This window comes from Triticum aestivum, chromosome 6D (assembly GCF_018294505.1).
Source record: "Triticum aestivum cultivar Chinese Spring chromosome 6D, IWGSC CS RefSeq v2.1, whole genome shotgun sequence".
In the NCBI taxonomy this organism is placed as follows: domain Eukaryota; kingdom Viridiplantae; phylum Streptophyta; class Magnoliopsida; order Poales; family Poaceae; genus Triticum; species Triticum aestivum.
This window is the reverse complement of record NC_057811.1, coordinates 474373515-474398807: the sequence shown is the minus strand read 5'-3', so window position 1 is coordinate 474398807 and position 25293 is coordinate 474373515. Positions and strand designations below refer to the sequence as shown.

The 25293-nt window shown below is 50.6% G+C and overlaps 1 protein-coding gene across 1 annotated transcript; it reads right to left on the bottom strand.

Annotated features, from left to right (window-relative positions):
- Positions 1–692: 692 nt before the first annotated feature.
- LOC123146055 (wall-associated receptor kinase 1) lies at positions 693–3685 on the bottom strand. Its single transcript, XM_044565632.1, has 3 exons — positions 2315–3685; positions 2047–2214; positions 693–1924 (listed from the first exon to the last, which is right to left on the bottom strand). Exons 1-3 carry the CDS (start codon positions 3225–3227, stop codon positions 720–722), a joined length of 2286 nt encoding a protein of 761 aa, XP_044421567.1. The 5' UTR covers positions 3228–3685; the 3' UTR covers positions 693–719.
- Positions 3686–25293: the final 21608 nt, after the last annotated feature.

Sequence of the window (25293 nt, the reverse complement as noted above, 5' to 3'; positions counted from 1 at the left end):
ATACTATGCACTATGAAGGTAGTATCATACACTAGTGTCATATGCATGTTACTAGCATATGATACTCCCCACTATGAGTAGCCTAATGCACCCACGGCGCACATGCTGGTGGGCCCCGACCGCCTCTTGTCTCTGTCCCCAACAGCCAGCATCCACTCGTTTCCTCATTCTTTTTTTCTCATCGTCTTTCGCTGCAATTGCCATGAACAGCTCGTCCGAGCAAATAAATAGAACTACTCATTTGTAAAACTTAATTTATGTCATTTTTCAAAATAAATTTATCACTCATTTCAATTTAAAGCATGTTTCAATTATTTTCAAAAGCTAATTTCACTCTTTTCAAGAAACTGAGATTTATGAAATATAACTGAAATGGAAATGAGTGGAATAAGCAAACTCATGAAACACATACTGAAATAAGCAACTGCACAAATATCATTTTCAAGTTCAGTATATTTCACAAAATATCAGTTGCATGCACTGAAGATGGCAACTTCACAAATAAGCTGTTTCACACACTGAAATATTTATTGAGTAAAATTAATGGATTGAAACGTGTTTGAAGTGTATCCGGTGTCGCCCACGAGTGACACAGGAGCGAGATCCAATTTTTTCGGGAGGTACATAAAAAATACTTTACACATTTGTGTCAAACCTGAAAAAGGAGTCCCACCAAACATTAGAACAATCTACAAACTAAAAGGCCTTGCACAAAAAATCTACAAGCTAAAAGTGTATGTGCTAGCCTCTTCGAGATCAAGCACATCCTGCGGTTTGAACTTATAATTCACATCACGTTGTTGCTCTCTACCAAGCAAACTTTGCCCCTCCTCCGGATCACCAGCACCAGCCTGGCCCCATGGGTGCCTCTGGTACCTTCTCAACGCCTCCAACCTCTCAGCAACTTCCTTCATCGACGGTCGCTCCTCGCCGCTCATGCTCACGCATCGCATCATGAGGTGTGTGATTTCTTCCAATGCCTCAGGCCGCATCTCATTTCTCACCTGGTTGTCAAGGAGCTCGTAGTGCCCACCAACCTTCGCTGCTATCATGAATCCGGACACGAGGCTCCTTCCCTCCTCTGGCCCGTCGAAGCGGATCGGCTTCTTCCCTGTAAGGAGCTCCAGCAAAACAACGCCAAAGCTGTACACGTCGCTCTTGTCCGTCAGCTGGCATGTCATGAGGTACTCCGGGTCCAGGTACCCGCAAGTTCCCTGCACCAATGTCGCAATCTCAACCTCGTCGTTTGGTGCCAGCTTCGACGCCCCGAAATCCGTGACTTTGGCAGTGAGGTTGTCGTCAAGCAGGATGTTTGCCGTCTTGACATCACCGTGGAGGATCGGGGGCGAGGCTGACGAGTGCATATACGACAGCGCCTCCGCAGACTCCGCCGCTATCCGAAGGCGGGTATCGAGTGCCTTGTTATTGTCGAGGCCCTCACCGCCATGGATGTAGTGGTAGAGGGTGCCGTTGGAGACGTACTCATAGACCAGCATTGGCACCTCCACCTCGAGGCAGCAGCCGTGCAGCTTGACGACGTTCCGGTGGTTGATCTGGGAGAGGATGAGCATCTCTCTCGCGAACTCCTTGGTCTCGGTCGCCTCCATCACTTTGGACTTCTTGATGGCCACCACCGCCTTGTCCTCGAGGACGCCCTTGTACACGATGCCGTGCCCGCCCCGCCCGAGGATCTGATCGGCAGAGAAGTTGTTGGTCGCCTTCTCGAGCTCTTCTTCAGAGAATATCTTGAACCCGCCACCGCCACCTCCGGCAGTGCCGCTGTAGGAACGCATCTGCTGCTGCAGGATGACGCCTCCGTTGTGCTCGAAGAAGCTCTGCTTTGCCTTGATGAGCTTCCGCTTCTGCAGCCCCAGATAGAGCCAGAAGCACATGAACACCGACAAGAACACCCCCACGCTGACTCCTGGAGATGCCACATTGCATACTTTATCATTAGTCTAGATTCCCGGTAAGAACAATATCTGTAAATAGGATGGACGAAAAGAAATCGCGGGAGGAACCAAGAAGACAAGTGGAATGTGTTACCTGTAACGACCTTCAGAGCTAAGGTGAACTTGTCCTTTGGCCGGCAGCCATCCTTCCTGGTGGCATCTCCACTTGTCCCGGGATGGCACTGGCAAGTGTAGCCTCCCTGCGTGTTATTGCAGACCCCGTAGCACGGGTAATCGCCTTTCAGTTGGCACTCGTTGATGTCTTCAGTTTGCAAAGCAATTTCAACATTTCATCAGGCAAATCGCAAATGTAGCAACACAGCACAACACTTCATAATTCATTTGGGAATCAGAGTCTGTACCTGTGCATCCACCGTCGAGGACCTCGAGGTAGGGGTTGCCGTCGTAGCCCTGGGAGCAGTTGCACCGGTACCCGAGGCCATTGGTGACACTGAAGCACTTGCTATGAGCGCCTCGGCAGGCGAAGTCCGTCGTGTTTTGCCTAGCGGCGCTGCAGTTGCCGACGTTCCGGATGGCCCAGTCGAGCACGACGGGCACGTCGAAGTCGTCGGTGCGGTTGAGGAAGACGCTGTCGGTGTAGCTGAACCACTCCTTGTCGACGAGGAACACGTAGCGGCACGGCGTGCTGTTGGCGTAGAAGGAGAAGCCCTCTTGCCCCCGCGGAAAGTCGCGAATGGTAGGCTCGAAGAAACCGATGCCGGAGGGTATCTCGCTCTGGCAGCACCCGATGCCGGTGCACGGGCCCGGCATGGCGGCCTGCGACGGCCGGCACACGGACATGCAGCCGCTGACGTAGTAGCCGTCGCCGTGCACGAAGTAGCCGAGGTTGGGGCAGCCGAGCGCGACGAGGCGGTTCTTGGTGGACGAGAAGAGGTAGGGGGTGCCTAAGAGGGTCATGTACGCCTTGTTGGTGTTCCGCCCGACGATTCCCCCTGTGGAGTTGTAGCACCGGCGTGTGGCGTTGAGGTAGGCGCGGGCCTCGCCGTCCTCGAGGGAGAGGTCTGCGAGTTGGTTCTTTTGGTTGGCGTTCACGAGGCGCGGAGGGGAGTGGCCGTCGTCGCACTTGAGCTCGAAGGGGCTGTAGGCGCGGGCATCGCGGTAGCAGCCCGCGCCGATGCCGAAGGGGTAGGGGACGGTGATGTTGCCGCACCTGTCGCGGCACCCCGGCCGCGCCACGGGCAGCTTCCGCTGAGCCGCCGCCGTTGCCACCAGCAAGTGCAGCACGATCAGCAGCAGCAGTGCGGTCGTCGCCATTCTCGAGATGCTCCTTTCTCTCTATCTTTGGTTGCTCTGCTCCGATATACTACCACTACTATATACTCATACAGAAATATACGCATTGGCTAGTTCAGTGAACGATGATTGATGAACCGACGATGGATGTAAGGCGACGACCAGAGTGACCAGTCTCGACTAGGATCATGCCAAGAAGGGAGGAAGGAGATAGATGCATGTACCGAACTGGGAGAGGAGACCACGCAGGCTTGACTTGGCTGGTCTTCCATGGCGTGCCCGCATTGTTGATTGCCCCAAGTTGTCAAGTGGACCAAAATATTCCACCCCAAGTTGTCAAGTGACCCAAGTTGTCTCACTCTCTGCTTCGTCTCAACTGCTCCCCTGATGTGTCCCTAACCACCTGCCATTCTGACCTCTTCCTCCTACTTTCCCTCGCGAGCATATCAGCCTTCTGCACACTGCTTCCCTAGGTCTCTTTCCTCCGGAGCACCATGAACACCTTACGGCGGAGCTCGAGTTCGTGACACAGAGCTTTAAAAGATGTTGGAACAACGAGGAATGGATCCAGGGTCACCGGATCTGGCTCACACAGCTTGAGCAGTTCTTTTTTCTTCTTTGAGGAAACAGCTTGAGCAGTTGGGTTCGTTGCCAGACACCCCGATCGGGACTGGGTTAACGTCAAATTTTGGCGGTGACAGGTCAGTCAATTTGCGCTTTTTCATGTTGCGTAGATTTTTCTAACATGTTGGAGTCATGTCTGTTTCAGTTGACTAGAACCATGCACGTGCGTTGCAACGGGATATAAATATTCTAGTACGTTATCTTGTGATTTACTTGTCATTAATAATGTGATTGTGTAAATAAATGTTTATCAAATTCTGACTATGAATTACCTTATATTTTGATTAGAAGATTGGTAAGTAAATTAAAATGGAATTAGTTCAGAAGGTAAGTAAATTAATGTGATTGATTATCATATACGTGGAAGGTTGGACAAAGGGGTGACGAAAAGAAAGGTGAAATGAGAACCTTACGATCTTTTTAAGTAGTAGAGATTTGCACCCTGAATATACTACTTATGCAACTATTTACAAAGCGAATTACTAGTGCAGGTAGGTACGTGCAGACATCTATGCTTGTCACAAGAAGGTAGAGCCCTTAGTGCATCTCCAACGCTAATCCTCAAAACGATAAACTACTAGAAAGGAAAAAGAATAATGCCGTTTTGACACTCAAGGGCCTTTCCAATTCAATGCTATCGCTAACAACATGAATATTGGGGAAGCAAGTATGTCGGGGCGCATTTCACTTGGGCAAATAATTGTACAACACCAACTTATGAGAAACTCGATAGGGTTTTCATGGATATCGTTTGGGAGCTAAAATTTCCCTTGGTAACGTGCAGGACCCTTGAGCGTATCGAGGCACTATCGGATCACGTGCCCATTTTGCTTGATTCTAACTCCACGAGTCCGTCAGCTTGCCGCCCTTCCAAGTCTGAATTGGGTGGCTGTAACGAGAAGGCCTTGCAGACAAAATCAAGAATGTATGGGGCAAGCCCAATGTTGGTCGAACACCTATTCAGAGATGAAACTTTAAAATAAGGACCATGAGACAATACCTATCTGGATGGGGGAAACACAGCAATGGTATATACAAAAAAGAAAAGCAACAACTCTCCTCATTTATAGATGACCTCGATAAAATCGCATCTTGTCTCAACAAGAGATTGAATTTTAAAAAGTCAATCCAATAAGAAGATTGCACGTCTTTTGCGAGAAGAGGAAATCAAATATTACCAAAGGTCCAAAGCTAGTTTCATCTTGAAGGAAGATGGTAGTACACGATCCTTCCAATTGGTCGCCAATGAACGGCATAGAAAGAAGTGCATTTTTAGTCTCCAACAAGATGATGGGTGGATCGAAGGTCAGGCAGAGCTCAAAAGTTAAATCATCAAGTACCACAAATTGCTGGAATTTTGTCTATTTTGGGCCTAGCCCACTAGCAGTTTCAGAAATTCCTAATAAATCCTAGAGGCCCACGCAGCCCATTTGTGCAAGGCAAGAGGTGGAACTAAAGTTTAGTCCCACATTGCTAGTTTAGAGGGAGTTGGACCTCTTTATAAGGGAGGTTCTTTCCCCACTTGTATGAGCATGAGAACAAGAGGGACATCCACGCGCGCTCCTCCTCCGCCGCCTGCCTCGCCACGCCTCGCCGCGACGCGGGTTGCGGGAATGAGCCGAGTCGATGTCTAAATTGAAGCTGAAAAGATTTTTGCGAAGGTGAAGTTCGAATGCGAACGGTGTAGCCCTTCGGCTGCTGGCTGTTCGCTTCATCTCCGTCTCTTCGTTTCGCCTCCCATCGCTGCCCTCTCACCTCCTTCTCACCAGAACTCATTCTTCTCGCCACTGGTTCCTGAACACTGCGCTGCTGCTACGATCTTCCTCATCCCGGCTTGCGGCGTGCACCGCAGGTCGGGATAGTAGGCCTCCGAAACCGCACCTCTTTGAGTCCTGTACGGGAGAAGGGTGATAATGTTTTTGGGGAGCGCTCTGCGCGACTACTGACTTCTTCGTCACGGACGCCCCGGACTCCGATGACTACTTCCCCGACGTCGACAACCTCCTCGACGACATGGCTACCGAGGACACCGACCCCAAGTCCACTGCTACTGTTGCAGCTGCTGTCCCGTACGTGTTCTTGTTTTTCCTGTTAGAGGTTCTGCCACAGTTCCTTATTCTAGTCATTGCCCTACACATGATAGGTTCTACTTCATATTTGCTACTTGGTCTACTGTCTACTCTAGAGATGTTCGGTTCTAGTTTATATTTGCAGATGTTATCTACCTTCTCTTTGTCAGATCGCATGACTTGCTTTATCTCTGCTACTTTAGTCATGCTTTATCTAGTATTTTCGTTAATAAAATCATATGGTAAATTGCTCATATTTCCAACAATCCAAAAACCTTATTATAGGCAATTTACCCCGAGTGGTTTTGCTGCTTCCATGAGACCTCCTATGTTTGAGGGTATCCACTATAAGAGGTGACGCGTGAGAGCAGTCTTATGGTTTCAAACCATGAGTTGCTATGACGCCACTCTCGGCAAACCTGAAGGAGAGCTTGATGCTCAACAGGCACAAGCTTTTCAGAAAATGGATACTCTGTTTAAGGCTGCTCTCTTGAGTGTTCTTGGTGAGAACATAGTTGATGCTTATGCGTCAATTGATAATGGAAAAGATATGTGGGATGCACTCGAGGCCAAGTTTGGGGTCTCGGATGCTGGCACTGAGCTGTACATCATGGAGCAATTCTATGATTACAGGATGACTGAAGAGCGCTCCGTGGTTGAGCAAGCTCATGAGATACAGTCATTTGCTAGAGAGCTTGAGCACTTCAGTTGTATGCTACCGGACAAGTTTGTTGCCGGAGGTATCATCACTAAGCTTCCTCCTTCGTGGAGGAACTTTGCTACCTTACTGAAGCATAAGAGACAGGAGTTTTCCGTCCCGGATCTCATTGGCACTCTTGATGTGGAAGAAAAGGCGAGAGCAAAGGATACACGTGCTCGAGGTATTGAGGGAGGATCTAGTGCCAATCTGGTACAGAAGAAGAACTTCCAGCCCCACAAGTTCAAGAACAAGGGAAAGTTTGATGGTAAAGCAAAGTTTGATGGGAAGAACAAGGTTGTGCAGCACACGAACTTCAAGAAGAAGAATGACAAGAAGAAAGGTGCTTGTCATGTGTGTGGAGATCCTGATCATTGGGCTCCTAGTTGCCCTAATCGCTATGACCAGCGTCACCCTGGGAAAGGCGGCAAGACCGCTAATGTTATCATTGGAGACACTGACATGAAGGATGATGGGTATGGTATATTTCCCACTATTCTTTCAGTATGACATTTGTTGGAAATATGCCCTAGAGGCAATAATAAAATGGTTATTATTGTATTTCCTTGTTCATGATAATTGTCTGTTGTTCATGCTATAATTGTATCAACTGGAAACCGTAATACATGTGTGAATACATAGACCACAACATGTCCCTAGTAAGCCTCTAGTTGACTAGCTCGTTGATCAATAGATGGTTATGGTTTCCTGACCATGGACATTGGATGTCATTGATAACGGGATCACATCATTAGGAGAATGATGTGATGGACAAGACCCAATCCTAAGCATAGCACAAGATCGTGTAGTTCGTTTGCTAGAGCTTTTCTAATGTCAAGTATCATTTCCTTAGACCATGAGATTGTGCAACTCCCGGATACCGTAGGAATGCTTTGGGTGTACCAAACGTCACAACGTAACTGGGTGGCTATAAAGGTGCACTACAGGTATCTCCGAAAGTGTCTGTTGGGTTGGCACGAATCGAGACTGGGATTTGTCACTCCGTATGACGGAGAGGTATCTCTGGGCCCACTCGGTAATGCATCATCATAATGAGCTCAATGTGACCAAGTGTTTGGTCACGGGATCATGCATTACGGTACGAGTAAAGTGACTTGCTGGTAACGAGATTGAACAAGGTATTGGGATACCGACGATCGAATCTCGGGCAAGTAACGTACCGATTGACAAAGGGAATTGTATACGGGATTGATTGAATCCTTGACATCGTGGTTCATCCGATGAGATCATCGTGGAACATGTGGGAGCCAACATGGGTATCCAGATCCCGCTGTTGGTTATTGACCAGAGAGTCGTCTCGGTCATGTCTGCATGTCTCCCGAACCCGTAGGGTCTACACACTTAAGGTTCGGTGACGCTAGGGTTGTAGAGATATTAGTATGCGGAAATCCGAAAGTCGTTCAGAGTCCCGGATGAGATCCCGGACGTCACGAGGAGTTCCGGAATGGTCCGGAGGTAAAGATTTATATATGGGAAGTCCTATTTTGGCCACCGGAAAATGTTCAGGATTTTTCGGTATTGTACCGGGAAGGTTCTAGAAGGTTCCGAAGTGGGGCCCACCTGCATGGGGGGACCCACATGAACGTGGGTAGTGGGGGCAATGCCCCACACCCCTGGTCAAGGCGCACCAAGATCCCACCTTAGAAGGAATAAGATCATATCCCGAAGGGATAAGATCAAGATCCCTAAAAAGGGGGGATAACAATCGGTGGGGAAGGGAAAGGATGGGATTTCTTTCCCCCACCTTTGCCAACGCCCCAATGGACTTGGAGGGCAAGAAACTATATATAGTGGGGAGGCGCATGGGAGCAGCACCCCAAGCCCTGGCGCCTCCCTCCCTCCCGTGACACCTCTTCCTCCCCGCTTGCGCTTGGCGAAGCCCTGCCGGGATCCCGCTACTTCCACCACCACGCCGTCGTGCTGCTGGATCTCCATCAACTTCTCCTCCCCCCTTGTTGGATCAAGAAGGAGGAGACGTCCCCGCTCCGTACGTGTGTTGAACGCGGAGGTGCCGTCCGTTCGGCGCTAGGATCATCGGTGATTTGGATCACGACGAGTACGACTCCATCAACCCTGTTCTCTTGAACGCTTCCGCTCGCGATCTATAAGGGTATGTAGATGCACTCCTCCCCTCTCGTTGCTAGCATCTCCTAGATTGATCTTGGTGACACGTAGGAAAATTTTGAATTTCTGCCACGTTCCCCAACATCATTCTCCTGATTGGTTGATTGACACGGGTGCTAATGTGCATGTATGCGGTGATATTTCCATGTTTTCGTCTTATCAGACCGCAGGGACTTCAACCGTGCTGATGGGCAACAGTTCAAGTGCCTCTGTTCGTGGTTTTGGCATGGTCGATCTGAAGTTTACTTCGGGGAAGATCGAGCGGCTGAAGAACGTGCATTATGTCCCCTCCGTCAATAAAAATCATGTTAGCGGATCTCTTCTGTGTAGAGATGGCTACAAGCTTGTCTTTGAGTCGAATAAATTTGTAATATCCATGTATGGAACCTTTGTTGGTAAAGGCTATGAGTTAGGAGGCCTGTTTCGTCCATCCTTATCAGACGTTTGCAATAAAGTTGTTAATCATATTTGCAACAATAGTGAATCCAATGTGTGGCATTCACGTCTCTGTCATGTTAATTTTGGTTGCATGTCGCGACTAGCGAAGTTGAACTTAATCCCTAGTTTCACCACTGTCAAGGGATCTAAGTGTCAAGTTTGTGTGCAAGCTAAGTGTTGAGGATATAGACCTTAGAGTCACCCGCCAGGAGGGGCCGGGTTACTCTAATGGTCATTACCAGAAGCCCGGCGTCAAGCTTGAAGACGGTGGGCCAGAGATGGGCGTAAGACCCGGATGTGGCTTAAGGCCCGTAGTTACAATCATTATCATGGTAGAACTTGTAGTGTAAGGCAAGAATAGTTGAGAGTCCGAGCCGGACACTTTTATGAGCCGGCCGGGACTCTGAGAGCTGCTGGGCGTCAGCCTCCCTATATAAAGGGACGACCCGGCAGCGGTTTAGGGACAAGAAAGATCTCATCGAGAGCCAGGCATAGCAGTTAAGCTCCCTGGTCATCGAAACCCTAATCAATACCACCTCAAACTGGACGTAGGCTTTTACCTTCACCGTAAGGGGCCGAACCAGTATAAACCCTCGTGTTCCTTGTCCCACTTAACCCCTTCAAGCTTCCTAGTTGCGATGGCTCCACGACTAAGTCCTAGCTCGAGGACATCTGCCGTGACAATTCCACGACAGTTGGCGCCCACCGTGGGGCCAGCGCACGGTGGATTTGAGTTCTTGAAGGGCAGCTTCGAAGGGCTCAACCGGATGACCAAGAGTCGTCGCGGCAAGCTCTACATCGACGATGCAAACTGGGGCCCCGACGCCGGCTCAATTGAGTACGGGTACCGGGTCCCCTTCGGCGGGATTCATGTTTTCATTGGTAAGATTGGTGAGCCGGGCCCTGAGCCGGGTCTCTGTACCGATCTCGTCGAGACGGCTCAGCGTGCACGACCTGCCCGGGCCCGGCCTACCTTAAGGCATGCTTTTGTGGGGTGTATCCATGGAGGACTCTCTGATCGATCTGGATCTGGTGATGAGACGGCCGCCGGCTCTGACGACGAGTCGTCCACCGATGAGTCAAACTCGTTGTATCAACTTCAAGATGGCCGGCTCATGGGTTATTCCAATGGTGACAGTATTCCGGACCCGTTTGAGCCGCCAAGTCAGGTTGGGGTCTTTATGGCCGGTGCACAGCCTGTTCAGAACCCTGCTGGTGGAGCGGGAAACCCGGTGCCCTCGCCGGCTCAGGTGCTAATGGATCTCACGGACAAGATGACGGCCCTGTTGACCGCCACGGTTGACCCGGCGGATCAAGCTCAGCATGATGCGGAGGTGGCACAGTTAAAATTGGATCTAGTGAAGGCTAAGGAGGATCTGGCAGCGGAAGGGATCAGGATGACTGCGGAGCGGGCGGCTCTCGATGCCCAAACCCAGTTGATCCAAGCGTGGTCCTTCCGGCTCACGATGGATCAAAACGCGGCCAATGAGGTCCTGAGAAGGAGGCATCAAAAGGCCCAATCTCGACTCCCTCCAGTTTACGATCCACGCAACCTCTTCAACACGCCAGGTGCAGGGTCTAGCAACCCGCCAGTGGTCATAGTGCCCGGGTCGGGGACCCCTATTCAGCCACAAGTAATGGGGCCTCCCCAGATGCCCCCTGCCCCGCCTCAGTACGTGCCAATACCACCGGGTCATTATAATAACCCGCTGGAGAACATGGTCGCTGCGGCAGCACGGCTGGCGGCTCTCCCGGTCGATGGCGACTCTCCGACGGCTATTGAAACCCGCCGGGTCAGGGAACTCCTTCAGACAGCCCTGGCACAGCAAGAGGCGTACTCCTACAGCCGGGATAGGATCCACCCGACCCCTCGTCCAGGCCGGAGCCCGAGTTACAGCCAGCACATGGTCTCAGCGACCGGCTCAAGTAACGTCCGACGCCATGATCCGCCCCCTGGCCATGGCCCGGCTCACAATGGAGCCTTTCACGCAACATACCAAGACAGAGCGCGGCAAGAGGCGGAGCAGGTGCCTCAGTTGACGGCTTACCAGACTCCCCCGGCTTATCCGACGACGTCCGTCGATGTGGGCATCCCTACCAGGACTGGGGGTGTCCCTTGCTTGGTGCCAGCTATCCGCAATGAACGTCTAAACAAGGACTTCAAAGGCCCTAGGAAGGTGCCCAATTACACGGCTGACTTACAACCCGCAGCCTGGATCGAGAGCTATGAGATGGCCATGGAACTACTGGAGGTCAGTGAGGCGGCAATGGCCAAATACTTCACCATGATGTTGGATGGGACTGCCCGCACTTGGTTGAAAGGGCTACCACCGAATTCCATCGGGTCTTGGGCTGAGCTGAAAGCCCGGTTCATCCAAAACTTCAAGGATACCTGTAGGCAGTCTATGTCAATTGTGGATTTGACTAACTGTAAGCAGCAGGAGGGTGAGTCTACGACACATTGGGTTCGCCGGGTTAAGGAGATCATACATTCGTCAGATAAGATGGATGCCGGCTCAGCAGTCTTAATGTTGGAGCAGAATTGTCGTTTTGTGCCCCTAAAGATGAAACTCGGGCGGCTTAAGCGCGACTGCAATGATATGGGCACACTAATGGCGGCTCTTGTCAAATACGCCGATTCTGATGGTACCAAGGACCCCCCTTCAGATGATGAAAGGACAGGGAAGGGAAAGAAGAACGGCAATGGCAAGGGTCCTCAGCATAACCCGGGGAACCAAGGAGGAGGCAAGCGCAAGGCCGACGGCAGCCTAGAGTTTGTGGCCAACGCCAGCTCACATGGGAATAACCAGCGACGTAAGGGGAGGCCCCCTCCCCGAGGCGGCGGGTCAGGCCCGACGCTGGAGCAACTGTTGAATGAGCCTTGTCCAAGGCACGGTTCTAGAGAGAAGCCAGCGACTCATTTATGGAAGGATTGTGCAATCATGAAGGCCTTTAAGAATTACAATGGCCCGGGCGGCGGCTCAGGCGCCGGCGGCTTTCATGGCCCGGGCGGCGGCTCAAATTCTGGCCCTCAGAACGGTCAAGGGGGCTTTAATCAACAGTCTGGCCAGGGTCATCAACAGCAGCAGGGGGGTTATCAGACCAATCCAAAGCAGCTTAGCGGTGGACAGTATCATGTGTTTACCACTAGTTTGTGCAAGCAAGATCAGAAGCTTCACAAGAGGGCTGTGAATGCTGTTGAGCCGGCAGTTCCACGCTACTTACGGTGGTCTAAACAGCCTATAGTGTGGAGCAGGGAGGATCACCCTCCACGGGTGGATAATCCGGGTCACTTGGCCCTGGTGGTAGCTCCTCAGGTGGGAGGATATAAGTTCACTAAGGTGCTCATGGATGGAGGCAGCAGCATCAACATCCTCTACTATGAGACTTTCCGTCGTATGGGGTTGATTGATAAAAACCTCAGCCAGTCCAACACTATCTTCCACGGTGTGGTACCTGTAAGTCGGCTTATCCAGTCGGCAAGATTGAGTTGGAAGTGGCCTTTGGAGATGAGAACAACTACAGGGTGGAGAAATTGACCTTTGAGGTGGTCAAGATAAGAAGTCCGTACCATGCTATATTTGGACGGCCGGCTTACGCCAAGTTCATGGCACGGCCGTGTTATGTGTACTTACAGCTCAAGATGCCGGGTCACAATGGGACCATTATGGTTCACGGCAGCCGGAAAGTGGCTCTGGAGTGTGAGGAAGGTGACGCGGCTTATGCAGAATCTGTTTGTGCAACAGAGGAGTTGAAGTTTTACAAAGACAATGTTGACCCAACAGATATGACTTCTCTGAAAAAGCCAACTACAGAGCAAGAGCCGGCAATGAAATTTAAGTCGGCTGATGAGACTAAACTTGTTGATTTTGTTCCAGGTGACTCATCTCAGCAGTTTAGCATCAGTGCCAATCTGGATCCAAAATAGGAAAGCGCGCTCATCGAGTTCATCCGTGAGAATAGGGACATCTTCGCATGGAAACCTTCTGACATGCCAGGTGTACCTAGGGAACTCGCTGAGCACACTCTCAATGTTGATCCGAAATTTAAGCCGGTCAGGCAGTTCCTTCGGCGGTTTAATGAAGAGAGGCGGAAAGCTATTGGTGAAGAGGTGGCCCGGCTCTTGGCGGCCGGGTTTATTGTTGAAGTTTTCCACCCAGAATGGTTAGCTAACCCGGTGCTCGTACTCAAGAAGAACGGCACTTGGCGGATGTGTGTGGACTACACGGACTTAAATAAGGCGTGTCCGGCTGATCCTTTTGCCCTTCCCCGTATTGATCAAATTATTGATGCTACGGCCGGTTGTGCGCGTTTAAGTTTCTAGACGCTTATTCTGGATATCATCAGATTAAAATGGCGGTTAAGGACTAGGAGAAGACGGCGTTCATCACTCCCTTTGGAGCCTTCTGCTATGTATCCATGCCCTTTGGACTCAAGTGTGCACAGGCGACTTATCAGCGTTGCGTGCAGAACTGTCTTCATAAACAGATTGGGACGTAATGTTCATGCTTATGTGGACGATATTGTGGTTAAGTCCATAAAAGAGGAAACCCTGATAGATGATTTGAGAGAAACCTTTGATAATCTCCGGGTCTACAAGATGATGCTTAACCCAGCCAAGTGTGTCTTTGGTGTTCCTGCAGGAAAACTCTTGGGTTTCTTGGTTTCTGACAGAGGCATTGAGGCTAACTCGGAGAAGATCAAGGCCATCACCTCCCTGGCTAAGCCGGCGTGTATAAATGACGTTCAGCGCTTGGCGGGTCGTATCACTGCTTTAAGCCGGTTTATAAGCCGTTTGGGTGAGAAGGCCATGCCCTTATATCAGTTGATGAAGAAAACTGATAACTTTGTCTGGAATGATGCAGCTAATACCGCTTTTGAGGATTTGAAGAAGCAGCTGGCAGAGCCCCCAGTCCTTGCTGCTCCGGTTGATAAGGAGCCCTTATTACTGTACGTGGCGGCAAACGCACGAGCCGTCGGTGTGGCTATTGTGGTGGAGCGCAAGGAGGAGGGTAAGGAGCATCCGGTTCAGCGGCCGGTTTATTATGTCAGCGAAGTGCTCATTGAGTCCAAGCAGCGGTACCCGCATTGGCAGAAGCTTGTGTATGGTGTGTTCATGGCGAGCCGGAAACTTAAGCATTATTTTCAGGGTCATCCCATCACGGTGGTCAGTTCTGCCCCTCTTGGTGATATCATTCAAAACAGAGAGGCCACAGGGAGAATTGCTAAGTGGGCTATAGAACTGGGACCTCATGGTCTCAAATACGTGCCACGCACTGCTGTTAAATCTCAGGCCTTGGTGGATTTCATCAATGATTGGACAGAGTCACAAGTGCCCGAGCAAAAGCCGGATAACACGTATTGGACTATTCACTTCGATGGGTCCAGGCAGTTGGAGGGCTCGGGGGCTGGCGTTGTATTGGCTTCCCCTAAAGGTGACAAATTCCATTATGTGCTACGGTTGATGTTTCCTTGCACTAACAATGCGGCTGAGTACGAGGCCTTGCTCCACGGTCTTCGGATGGCTAAGGAGATGAGCTTGAGCCGGGTAAGGTGTTTCGGTGACTCAGACTTGGTGGCTCAACAAGTATCAGGCAAGTGGGACTCTAAGGATCCTCTCATGGCGGCTTATCGCGGCGAAGTTGATGCCATTGCTGGGCACTTTCAGGGCTACCAAGTAGAGCACATTGATCGCAGGAAGAACGAGGCGGCTGATGCCCTAAGCCGGCTAGGCTCTCAGCGAAAGCCGGTGCCGCCTAACACTTTCCTGGACGTCCTGTATAGCCCTTCTGTTAAGTTGCCTACAGAGGAAGATTTGGCTGTCCCTGATCCGGAGGCACGACTGGTGGCGGCTCTCCATATCGTACCAGACTGGACAGTGCCGTATCTGGCTTACATGACCCGGGGCGAGTTGCCTGAGGATGAAACTTTGGCCAGGCAAATAACCCGGCGGGCTAAGTCAATGATCGTTATTGATGGCGAGTTGCATCATCGCAGTGTCACAGGGACGTTTCAGCGTTGTGTCTCCCCTGAGGAAGGTCAAGAAATCTTGTGTGAGATCCATGAAGGGGATTGTGGCCATCACGCCGGCTCAAAGTCTCTTGTGGCCAAGGCTTTTCGCCATGGTTTTTATTGGCTGACGGCTCATGCTGATGCGGAGGACTTGGTCAGTAAATGTGATGGTTGCCAGAGGTTCTCACGACGGGCTCATGTGCCGGCTCAGGAGCTGAGGATGATCCCAATCACTTGGCCCTTTGCGGTCTGGGGGCTTGATATGGTTGGGCCTTTTAAAAGGTCCAAGGATAAGAAGACCCACCTCTTGGTGGCAGTTGACAAATTCACAAAGTGGGTGGAAGCTGAGCCAGTTAGCAAGTGCGATGCAGCCACGGCGGTTCAATTTATGAAAAAGGTGATTTTCCGTTTTGGTTTTCCGCACAGCATTATAACTGACAATGGCACCAATCTCTCCAAAGGCGCCATGGAAGAGTTTTGTCAATGAGAGCATATCCAACTTGATGTTTCCTCAGTAGCTCATCCTCAATCCAACGGTCAAGCTGAGAGAGCTAATTAGGAGATTCTGAAGGGCATCAAGCCCCGGCTTTTGGTCCCTTTGCAACGGACGCCGGGTTGTCGGGTGGAGGAGTTGCCCTCCGTGTTATGGAGCATCAACACTACTCCTAACAGATCTACAGGCTTCACGCCTTTCTTCATGGTTTATGGGGCAGAGGCCGTCCTCCCCAGTGACATCCGTCATGACTCACCTCGAGTGGCGGCTTATGTTGAGGCAGACAATGAACAGGCGCGCCAAGATGCTCTTGACTTGTTGGACGAGCAGCGTGATGTGGCAGCAGCCCGTTCAGCGATTTACCAACAAGACCTGCGCCGTTATCATAGCCGCCGGGTTAAATCCCTGGTCTTCCAGGAAGGTGATCTCGTGCTCCGGCTCATCCAGGATCAAACAGACGCACACAAGTTGTCACCGCCTTGGGAAGGACCCTTTGTGGTCAGCAAGAACTTGCACAACGGGTCATATTACCTCATTGACATTCGGGAGCATAAAGATTCACGTAAGTCGGAGGAAGAGACCCGTCGGCCGTGGAACATAGCTCAACTTCGGCCTTACTACACTTGAGTCACCAGCTCTCGTGATGTACATATTTCTCTCAGCCATGTATATATTATGATGCACGTGTTGTTTTCATTGCAAGATTACATGATGACTTGAAGGAGGATCCGGCTTATGATCGTATTCGAATCTAGCCATAAGCAACAAGGTCACTTGGGGGCTTCCTGTTCAAACATGGGTCGTATTCGAACCAAAGAGAACATAGCTGTCGATACCCATTTGATTGGCAAAGTGCCAAGCTCATTGGGGAGTTTTCCTTGATCATATTTGAATCATGGTTTCACCCCTTTGGGAACCGACGTGGATCGTATTCGAATCAGCGTCGTTAAACAATTCTTAAAATCACTTGGGGGCTTCCTGTTCAAACATGGGTCGTATTCGAACCAAAGAGAACATAGCTGTCGATACCCTCTTGATTGGCATCGCCACACCCACTGGGGGCTATATGATCGTATCCGAATCTTAGCTTAACCCCTTTGGGCCGAGTCTCTGGTCGTATTCGAACCGGAAGCCCCTAAGTTCTTCCGCTTTATCACAAGTTTTCTCTGATTATGTCAAGGTGTGTACAGCCGGGTCTCACTTTGCCGGCTTAACTTTGGTTTACAGTATTGCTGAACGCAATGGGTGTTATAAGACAGGTAAAACGGAGTTGTGGTACCAACATTCTTATCTGGGTTATCTAAACCGGAAGTATGCTTGCAGGCCGTTAAGTATGTTCTTACGGCTGTATTCAGGATATCATTGAAGACAAGTCCTTTTTTGATTCATATTCCGGGTTATCTAAAACTTATGATTCTTAGGGCGGTAAGCCGCCTCGAGACTTGTGATTTGTCCTTCTATGCAGGATAATTAAAGGCACCTCTTTTGAGGTTAAGAAAAACAAAGGATTGACTATGACCCGGAGAAACATCAAAGAGACAACTTCAAAAGACTTCAGCATTCAATACGTGCACGATGGCACGGCAGAGATAAACTGTTGCACCTACTCTATTACAAAATTCATCAAGTCTGAAAGGGTGGAGCATTGTTTGGTAAACCGGCTGCGGAAGTTACGACGCTTGCTGAGTTGAAGTCTCCGGCTCGTTCCTATCTTCTCCTCCGGCTGATCCCAAGACCTGGAAAGTTGATGACTTCCAGTCGATGCCGCTGAGAGCTTCGAATTGGGCTTCCTCGTCAATTAACCCGGCCGGGTCAATCTCCGGGGCGAAAGTGTGCTGACGAGCCGGCGGGATCAAGTTGAGGGCTTCATAGCGAGGGGTTGGAATCCTCTGATTCTCCGCATTGTAACCCGGTTGGTACTTGGTCAGATCTGTGTCGTTCCCGATAAGGGTGGCCACCGGGCGAACGGCCTTCATGCAAGCTGCGAAGTCCTTCTGATCGAAAGCTGACCAGTCTTCCTCCAGGCTTGGATAGCCAAGGGCGATGTCCGCCGGGTCTAACTCCGGAAGGAATGCCTTGGCCCGGCTCAGCGCGGCGATCGCTCCGGCTCTTGCAGAGGCCCGTCGCAGTTCTTGGATCCGTTGAGGCAGTATAGCAAGCCGGCGAAGGACTTCTGCCAGGTGAGTCGGCACCTCGTTGGATAGGGCCACCACAGCTAAGGCATGCTGTGACCCGGTGTAGAGCTGCTCCACCAGGGTATACACGGCCTTCAGCTTATTTACCACGCTCTGGTTGAGGTTGGCACTTCTGGGACCTGTTTGACAGAGTCAGATAAGCCGCTGACAAGGATGAAATTATGAGATATAAACATTCTAAACTTGATAAAAGCCGGCGCGACGACTTACCGAAGATTGCGGCCACCATCTGGGACACTTGGCGCTTTAGGCCGGAGAGCTCGGCGGTCTTCTCGGAGAGAGCCTTCTCCGCCTGTTCAGCCCGGTTCACAAATGCGGCCTTTTCTTCGGCCCACGCCTTCCGCTCAGCGTCGAACTCCGTCTTCAGCTTTTCTTGCGCGGCGATGCTGGACACGAACTTGGCGTTTGCCTTCCGGGTCTCCATCTCTTGCATCTTCAGCCAGCTCTTGACATCAGCAAGGTCAGCCTCAAGCTTTTTGCCAACAGCCTGTATAAATTTCCGGGTTATGGCATGAACAGTTACTATATAAGTCCCAAGCGTTTTCCAAGCAAAGACACTTGGCACTTGGGGGCTAATGCATATTGAACGTATCTATCTACAAACTGCCGACTCAGTTGAGTAAGCCGGAACCTAAGTCTACAACATATTTAATCATAAGTCGCCGACTTGGGGGCTAGCATGCTAAAGGTAACTATGCAGTCAGTAAGAGGATAGCAGAAGGATACCTTAGATTTTTGCTGGATCTGGTTCACCATGGCAACCTCTGCGTCCCGGCTCTTGTGCACTTGGCTGATGTAGCCAGAGACGAGCTCTCCAATGCTCAGGTTGGTGTAGTCGGAGAGGTCCAGGTTCACCCGGTGGGCCTGCAGCAACTCCCCCTTAGCGGAGCACTTGGCCAGCACGGTAGGTCTCCCCGGCTCAACGAACTCCGTCCGGGTGATTACCACGTTCGGGTCGTCTGCTGGTGGAGCCGAGCTGGAGGCCTCCGGGTTAACAGAAGCTTCTGTAGTTGCCTTGGTAGTTGGGGCAGCGGCCTCAGGTGCCTTGTCGGTTGGAATGGTGGCTTCGGGGGCGGAGGCAGCTGGCGGTTCTTGAGCCGTCACCTCCGGTTCAGGTAAATCCGGCACTCCGGCTGACTTGGTCTTCTTCGCTCTCTTGGTGAGCTTTGCCTGGGCACTGAAAGGACAGAAACGTTAAGCACAAAAAGGGTAAGTACAGACAAGTATAATATGAGATGGTTGTCATTACCCGGGCGCGGTCTTCTTCCTTTCTTGCGAGGGGCGGTTTTCTTGGCTGCTTTCTTCGCCTTTCTGGCCTTCTTGGCCGCCTCATGGTCATATTTGACCCGCCAGAACTTGTCATCAGCCTGGAAAATGCAATGAGGTTTTCTTAAAACAATTCAGATGAAAGTCATGTACAGATGAGATGTTCAGATCAGCGGCTTACCGCTGGGGCTGGGTTGGTCTTGCAGAAAGGGGCTAACCCGGTCCTTCCGCAGTCTGCCAGGCTCTCGTTCAAGAGAGCCTTGGTCATCTCCTCTGCAACGTCTTCAGGAAGATCGTTCCGGCTGTGTCTCTGAGGATTATCCTTTCGTCCTGCGTACTCACACATTAAGCCGGGGCGGCGGCTCAATAGGATCACCCGCCATGAGATCCAGACCCGGACCAGGTCGATTCCATTCAGACCAGTGCCCAGGAGAGCCTTGATCTTGTTGATAGTAGGGAGCAGAGGTTGGCGCTCCGCTTAAGTCAGCTTGTCTGACAGTGGGTGAGTCGGCTCCAGACGCGAGGGGCGAAAGCCGGGCAGCGGACTTTCATCAGCCGGTGACGTGTCTTGGCAATAGAACCAAGTCATGTTCCAGTCCTTTGGGTGGCTCGGCGGCTGTGCGTAAGGGAAAAGGCAGTCCCTACGCCGCTGGATGGAGATGCCACCTAACTCCAGACTTGGCCCATTGGCGCACTCATTCTGACGGTTGAAATAAAAAAGCTCTCTGAAGAGCAGCAGACTAGGTTCTTCTCCAAGGTAAACCTCGCAGAAGACTTGAAAGTTGCAGATGTTGGACACTGAGTTGGGTCCTATGTCTTGAGGCCGCAAGTCGAAGAAGTTTAGAACATCCCTAAAAAACTTTGAGCCGGGCGGTGCGAAGCCCCGGCTCATGTGATCCGCAAAAATCACTACCTCCCCGTCCTTTGGCTGTGGTCTCTCTTCTGACGGGTCAGGGGCACGGTAGGACATGACGTCCTTCTTGGGCAGATATCCGGACTTGACAAAATCTACTAGGGTCTCATTGGTGACGTTGGACCTCATCCAGTTGCAAGTAATGGGAGCTTTGGGAGGCATGGTGAAAGTCGGCAGTCTATGATAAAAGGAAAAACGTCCGGGTTAATTATGAGCCGGAAGAAATCTACGGTTCAAGGTCAAGGTGGCGGCTTATGAAGGGGACTAATGGTATACATTTAAGTGCATCGGGCTATTTAAGCCGCCGAGGGATTGAGAGTAATTTGATTGTCTACAGGCTTTATCACAGCTAAGCCGGAAATTTTATGGCGCATGGTTTTCTTTAAGCCGGAAAGTTCTACGGCGCGGGGTTTCTTTAAACCGGAACTGTAAACCGCCGAGATTCAAGGATTGCAATTTTTACTAAGTGTGGTAAAACAGGTTTCACACATCGCAGTAAAAATTTTGGATCAAAATAGTCGGGCAAAAGAAAAGTTTCTAGACCTAGAAACAGACGCTGGAGAAGTTCTTGGGCTCAAACAAGGTTCTTATACAGTAAAAAGAGAGCTACTTGCATATAAAATGGGTCCTCAACGTCTACCGCACTAGTTCTATACAAGGCTAAGATTAAACAGGGGCAGTAACTATGAGAACTACCGGAGCTTGTGGGCGACGGCGACGAACACGGACGAACACGGATGAACCCTACTGCAGATCTGTTCTATGGGGTAGTGAGGACTTACCGGTGCTGAAGAGGTGCGGGGGTCGCCGCCGTTTGTCTGGTCCGAGTCAGGGTGATGCAGCGGCCAAGGTTGACGAAGACCGGAGGTGAGGCGATGGCGGCAAAGTTCGAGCTCGGGTAGAGGGGCAGTGATGCGAGGAGGAAGAAGGGTGGCAGAGAAGCCCGTCGGGCCGACCTATTTATAAGGGCGAGCTCATGAGTGGGCGCGAGGATCAAGGAGTCCACGGCGTGGTTATCTCCTCATGAAACGCCTCGATTTTCGGGAGGACAGTAAATGCAAAGATCCGTTGCGGATCTGGCGGAGTAAAAAACGGGCTTAATGGAAGATGACGTCACGGCGGATTATCCGGAGTCCAGAGGATGACGTCACGCCGGGTTATGGCCTTCACACAAATGGTAAGCCGGAGATTTTTTCTGTCGAAAGAATTGAAGATTGACATGAGCCGGCTCAAATCAATCTGGGGCCTAATGTTGAGGATATAGACCTTAGAGTCACCCGCCAGGAGGGGCCGGGTTACTCTAATGGTCATTACCAGAAGCCCGGCGTCAAGCTTGAAGACGGTGGGCCAGAGATGGGCTTAAGACCCGGATGTGGCTTAAGGCCCGTAGTTACAATCATTATCATGGTAGAACTTGTAGTGTAAGGCAAGAATAGTTGAGAGTCCGAGCCGGACACTTTTATGAGCCGGCCGGGACTCTGAGAGCTGCTGGGCGTCAGCCTCCCTATATAAAGGGACGACCCGGCAGCGGTTTAGGGACAAGAAAGATCTCATCGAGAGCCAGACATAGCAGTTAAGCTCCCTGGTCATCGAAACCCTAATCAATACCACCTCAAACTGGACGTAGGCTTTTACCTTCACCGTAAGGGGCCGAACCAGTATAAACCCTCGTGTTCCTTGTCCCACTTAACCCCTTCAAGCTTCCTAGTTGCGATGGCTCCACGACTAAGTCCTAGCTCGAGGACATCTGCCGTGACAATTCCACAACACTAAGCAACCTCGTAAGTCTCACACGACTGCGGAAACGAGAAATCTTGCACAACTAGAGCTCATACATTCAGATCTATGTGAAATGAATGGTGTTTTGACAAAAGGTGGAAAGAAATATTTCATGACGTTAATTGACGACTCCACTAGATATTGCCGTGTGTATCTTTTGAAATCTAAGGATGAGGCTTTGAACTTTTTCAAGATCTATAAAGCTGAAGTGGAAAACCAACTTGATCGGAAAATCAAGAGGCTTAGGTTCGACCGTGGTGGAGAGTATTTTTCCAATGAATTTGATGCTTTTTGTGCGGAACATGGTATAATCCATGAGAGGACGCCTCCCTATTCACCTCAGTCAAATGGGGTGGCCGAAAGAAAGAACCGTACTCTAACTGATTTGGTTAATGCCATGTTAGACACATCGGGTATCTCCAAGGCATGGTGGGGGGGGGGAGGCAATATTGATGGCATGTCATGTCCTAAACCGAGTTCCCACAAAGAACAAAGAGATAACTCCATTCGAGGAATGGGAGAAGAAAAGGTTAAAACTCTCTTATCTACGAACATGGGGTTGTTTGGCGAAAGTCAATGTTCCAATTCCAAAGAAGCGGAAGCTTGGACCAAAGACTGTGGATTGTGTTTTCCTGGGATATGCTTTTCATAGCATTGGCTATAGATTCCTGGTTGTAAAATCTGAGGTACCTGACGTGCATGTCGGTATGATCATGGAGTCGAATGATGCGACTTTCTTTGAAAATATCTTTCCCATGAAGGATATGGCTACCTCATCTAATCAGGAGATGCCTAGTTCATCGAATCAGGAACCAGTTACAATTACCAAACCTGCCATTTCAATGGAACACTTTGAAAGTCCTGTGGAGGAGAACAATGAAGTTCCTACTAGTAGCAAGAGACAGAGGACTGCAAAGTCCTTTGGTGATGATTTTCTTGTGTATCTCATAGATGAGACTCCCAGTTCTATTTCAGAGGCCTATGCATCTGAAGATGCTGACTATTGGAAGGAAGCAGTTTGTAGCGAAATGGATTCCATCTTGGTGAATGAAACTTGGGAGATAACTGATCGTCCTTATGGGTGCAAACCTACAGGATGCAAATGGGTATTCAAGAAGAAGCTTAGGCCTGATGGTACTATTGAAAAGTATAAGGCTCGGCTCATGGCTAAGGGTTATACCCAAAAGGAAGGTGAAGACTTCTTTGATACTTACTCACCTGTGGCTCGACTGACCACTATTCGAGTTCTACTTTCACTAGCTGCCTCGCATGGTCTTCTCGTTCATCAAATGGATGTTAAGACTGCTTTCCTAAATCGAGAGTTGGACGAGGAAATTTATATGGAACAACCAGATGGGTTTGTACTAGATGGTCAGGAAGGAAAAGTGTGCAAGTTGCTGAAGTCTTTGTATGGACTCAAGCAAGCACCCAAATAGTGGCATGAGAAGTTTTAAAGAACTTTAACAGCTGTAGGCTTTGTTGTGAACGAAGCTGACAAATGTGTGCACTATCGCCATGGTGGGGGCGAGGGAGTTATTGTAACACCCCGCATGTAACTTTCCATATTTGTAACTCCGACTCTTGCCATTTTCGGCTATGTGTTATGGTATTTCCTCCGTGGTCGGGTTTTGTCTTTCGTTTTGCATTTTGTCATGTCATGCATTTTCATATCATGTCATCATGTGCATTGCATTTGCATACACGTTCGTCTCATGCATCCGAGCATTTTTCCCATTGTCCGTTTTGCAATCCGGCGCTCCTATCTCCTCCGGTGCACCCCTCTTGTTTTCTTTCGTGAGCGGGTGTCAAACTTTCTCGGAATGGACCGAGGCTTGTCAAGTGGTCTTAATATACCACCCGGAGACCACCGGTCAAGTTTTGTTCCATTTGGAGGTCGTTTGGTACTCCAACGGTTAACCGGGCATCCGCAAAGTCCATTTGTGTGTGCAGCAAAACCCCCCCTCAAAACCAGCCCAAAACCCACCAAACTCTCTTCCATGCTCTAGGTCGTTCGATCACGATCGTGTGGGCGAAAACCGCACCTCATTTGGAGCCTCCTAGCTCCCTCTACCTATTTATATGTGAGTCTCCCAAAAAACAAACACAGTCCAACCCTAACCCTCGTCCCTCTCCGCCGCCGGACACGTCCGGGCGGAGCCGGACGCGTCCGCCGCCGCGCCCCGGCGAATCACAAGCCGCCACGTCGCCCGTCGGACCTCCCTCCGCCTCCGGCCCGTTCGGCCCACGAGGGGCCCGCCCGAGCCCGCGGATCTCCGCGCCGCCGCCTCACGCGTCCGCCGGCCCCGCCGCCGCGCTCGCCGCCGTTCATGCCGCCGCCGGCGCCCTCGCCCGGCGACCGCCGCCCGCCGGCGCGCCTCCCCTCCTCCTCCGGCCGCAGCCCGGGGCCCCGCCGCCTCCTCCCTCCGCCGGAGTCCGCCGCCTCCTCTTCCTCCACTCCGGTCGGCGAGCCCGTGCCCGAGCACTGTGCCTCGATCGGATCTGATCCAACCCACAGTATGCGTTGACTTTTCCCCGTCCCCCGTTTTTTTCTAAGTCATTGATTTCTTACAGCATATGCCCATGTTCATCGTTCCACAACTCCTTGCATGTAGCTCCGATTCGCGCGTGTAATATGTCAAATTGTTCGTCTCGTGATGCTCTTCATTTTGTTCAATTGCACCGGATGTTTGTGAAGCTTTCCGCAAGCTGAATCTCCAAGTTGTTCCTCAAGGCTTTCTTGCCAACCTCATAGTCTCTCCTACTTTGGAAGATCAAATTCGTGAGGCACAACTTCTTGATGCCATGGTGAAGAAGGTGAAACGTGGTATCGACAAGGGTCTTTCCAAATACAAGTGCTATCGCATTGATGAGAGAGACACTTTATTCTTCGAGGACCGGATTGTGGTTCCTAAAGGTGATCTAAGGAAAGTCATTATGAATGAGGAGCACAATTCTCTTCTTTCCATTCATCCTGGAAGTACGAAGATGTATCATGACCTCAAGCAGTCGTATTGGTGGACTCGAATGAAGCGAGAAATTGCTCAATTCGTGAATGAATGTGATGTCTGTCGAAGAGTGAAAGCAGAACACCAACGACCAGCTATTCTGCTTCAACCTCTTGCTATCCCAGAATGGAAGGTTGATCATATCGAAATGGACTTCGTGAATGGTTTTCCCAAGTCCAAGCGTGGAAATGATGCTATCTTCGTTGTCATCGACAAGCTTTCTAAAGTGACTCATTTCCTTCCAATCAAAGAATCCATCACAGCAGCTCAGTTGGCAGAGCTTTACACCTCCAGAATTGTCTCTTTGCACGGCATTCCACAATTGATTTCTTCTGATCGTGGAAGCATCTTCACCTCTAAGTTCTGGGACTCCTTCCAGAAGGCCATGGGCACTAACATTCGCTTCAGCACAGCTTTCCATCCTTAAACTAGTGGCCAAGTCGAGCGAGTC

Bases quoted from the DNA above. Each gene is read 5' to 3' on its own strand.
- LOC123146055 (XM_044565632.1), bottom strand. From the start codon at position 3,227: ATGGCGACGACCGCACTGCTGCTGCTGATCGTGCTGCACTTGCTGGTG. The intron at 2,215-2,314 runs GTACAGACTCTG...TGCAAACTGAAG, and splicing joins CCTCGACGGTGGATGCACAG to ACATCAACGAGTGCCAACTG. The intron at 1,925-2,046 runs GTAACACATTCC...TGGCATCTCCAG, and splicing joins AGCTCTGAAGGTCGTTACAG to GAGTCAGCGTGGGGGTGTTC.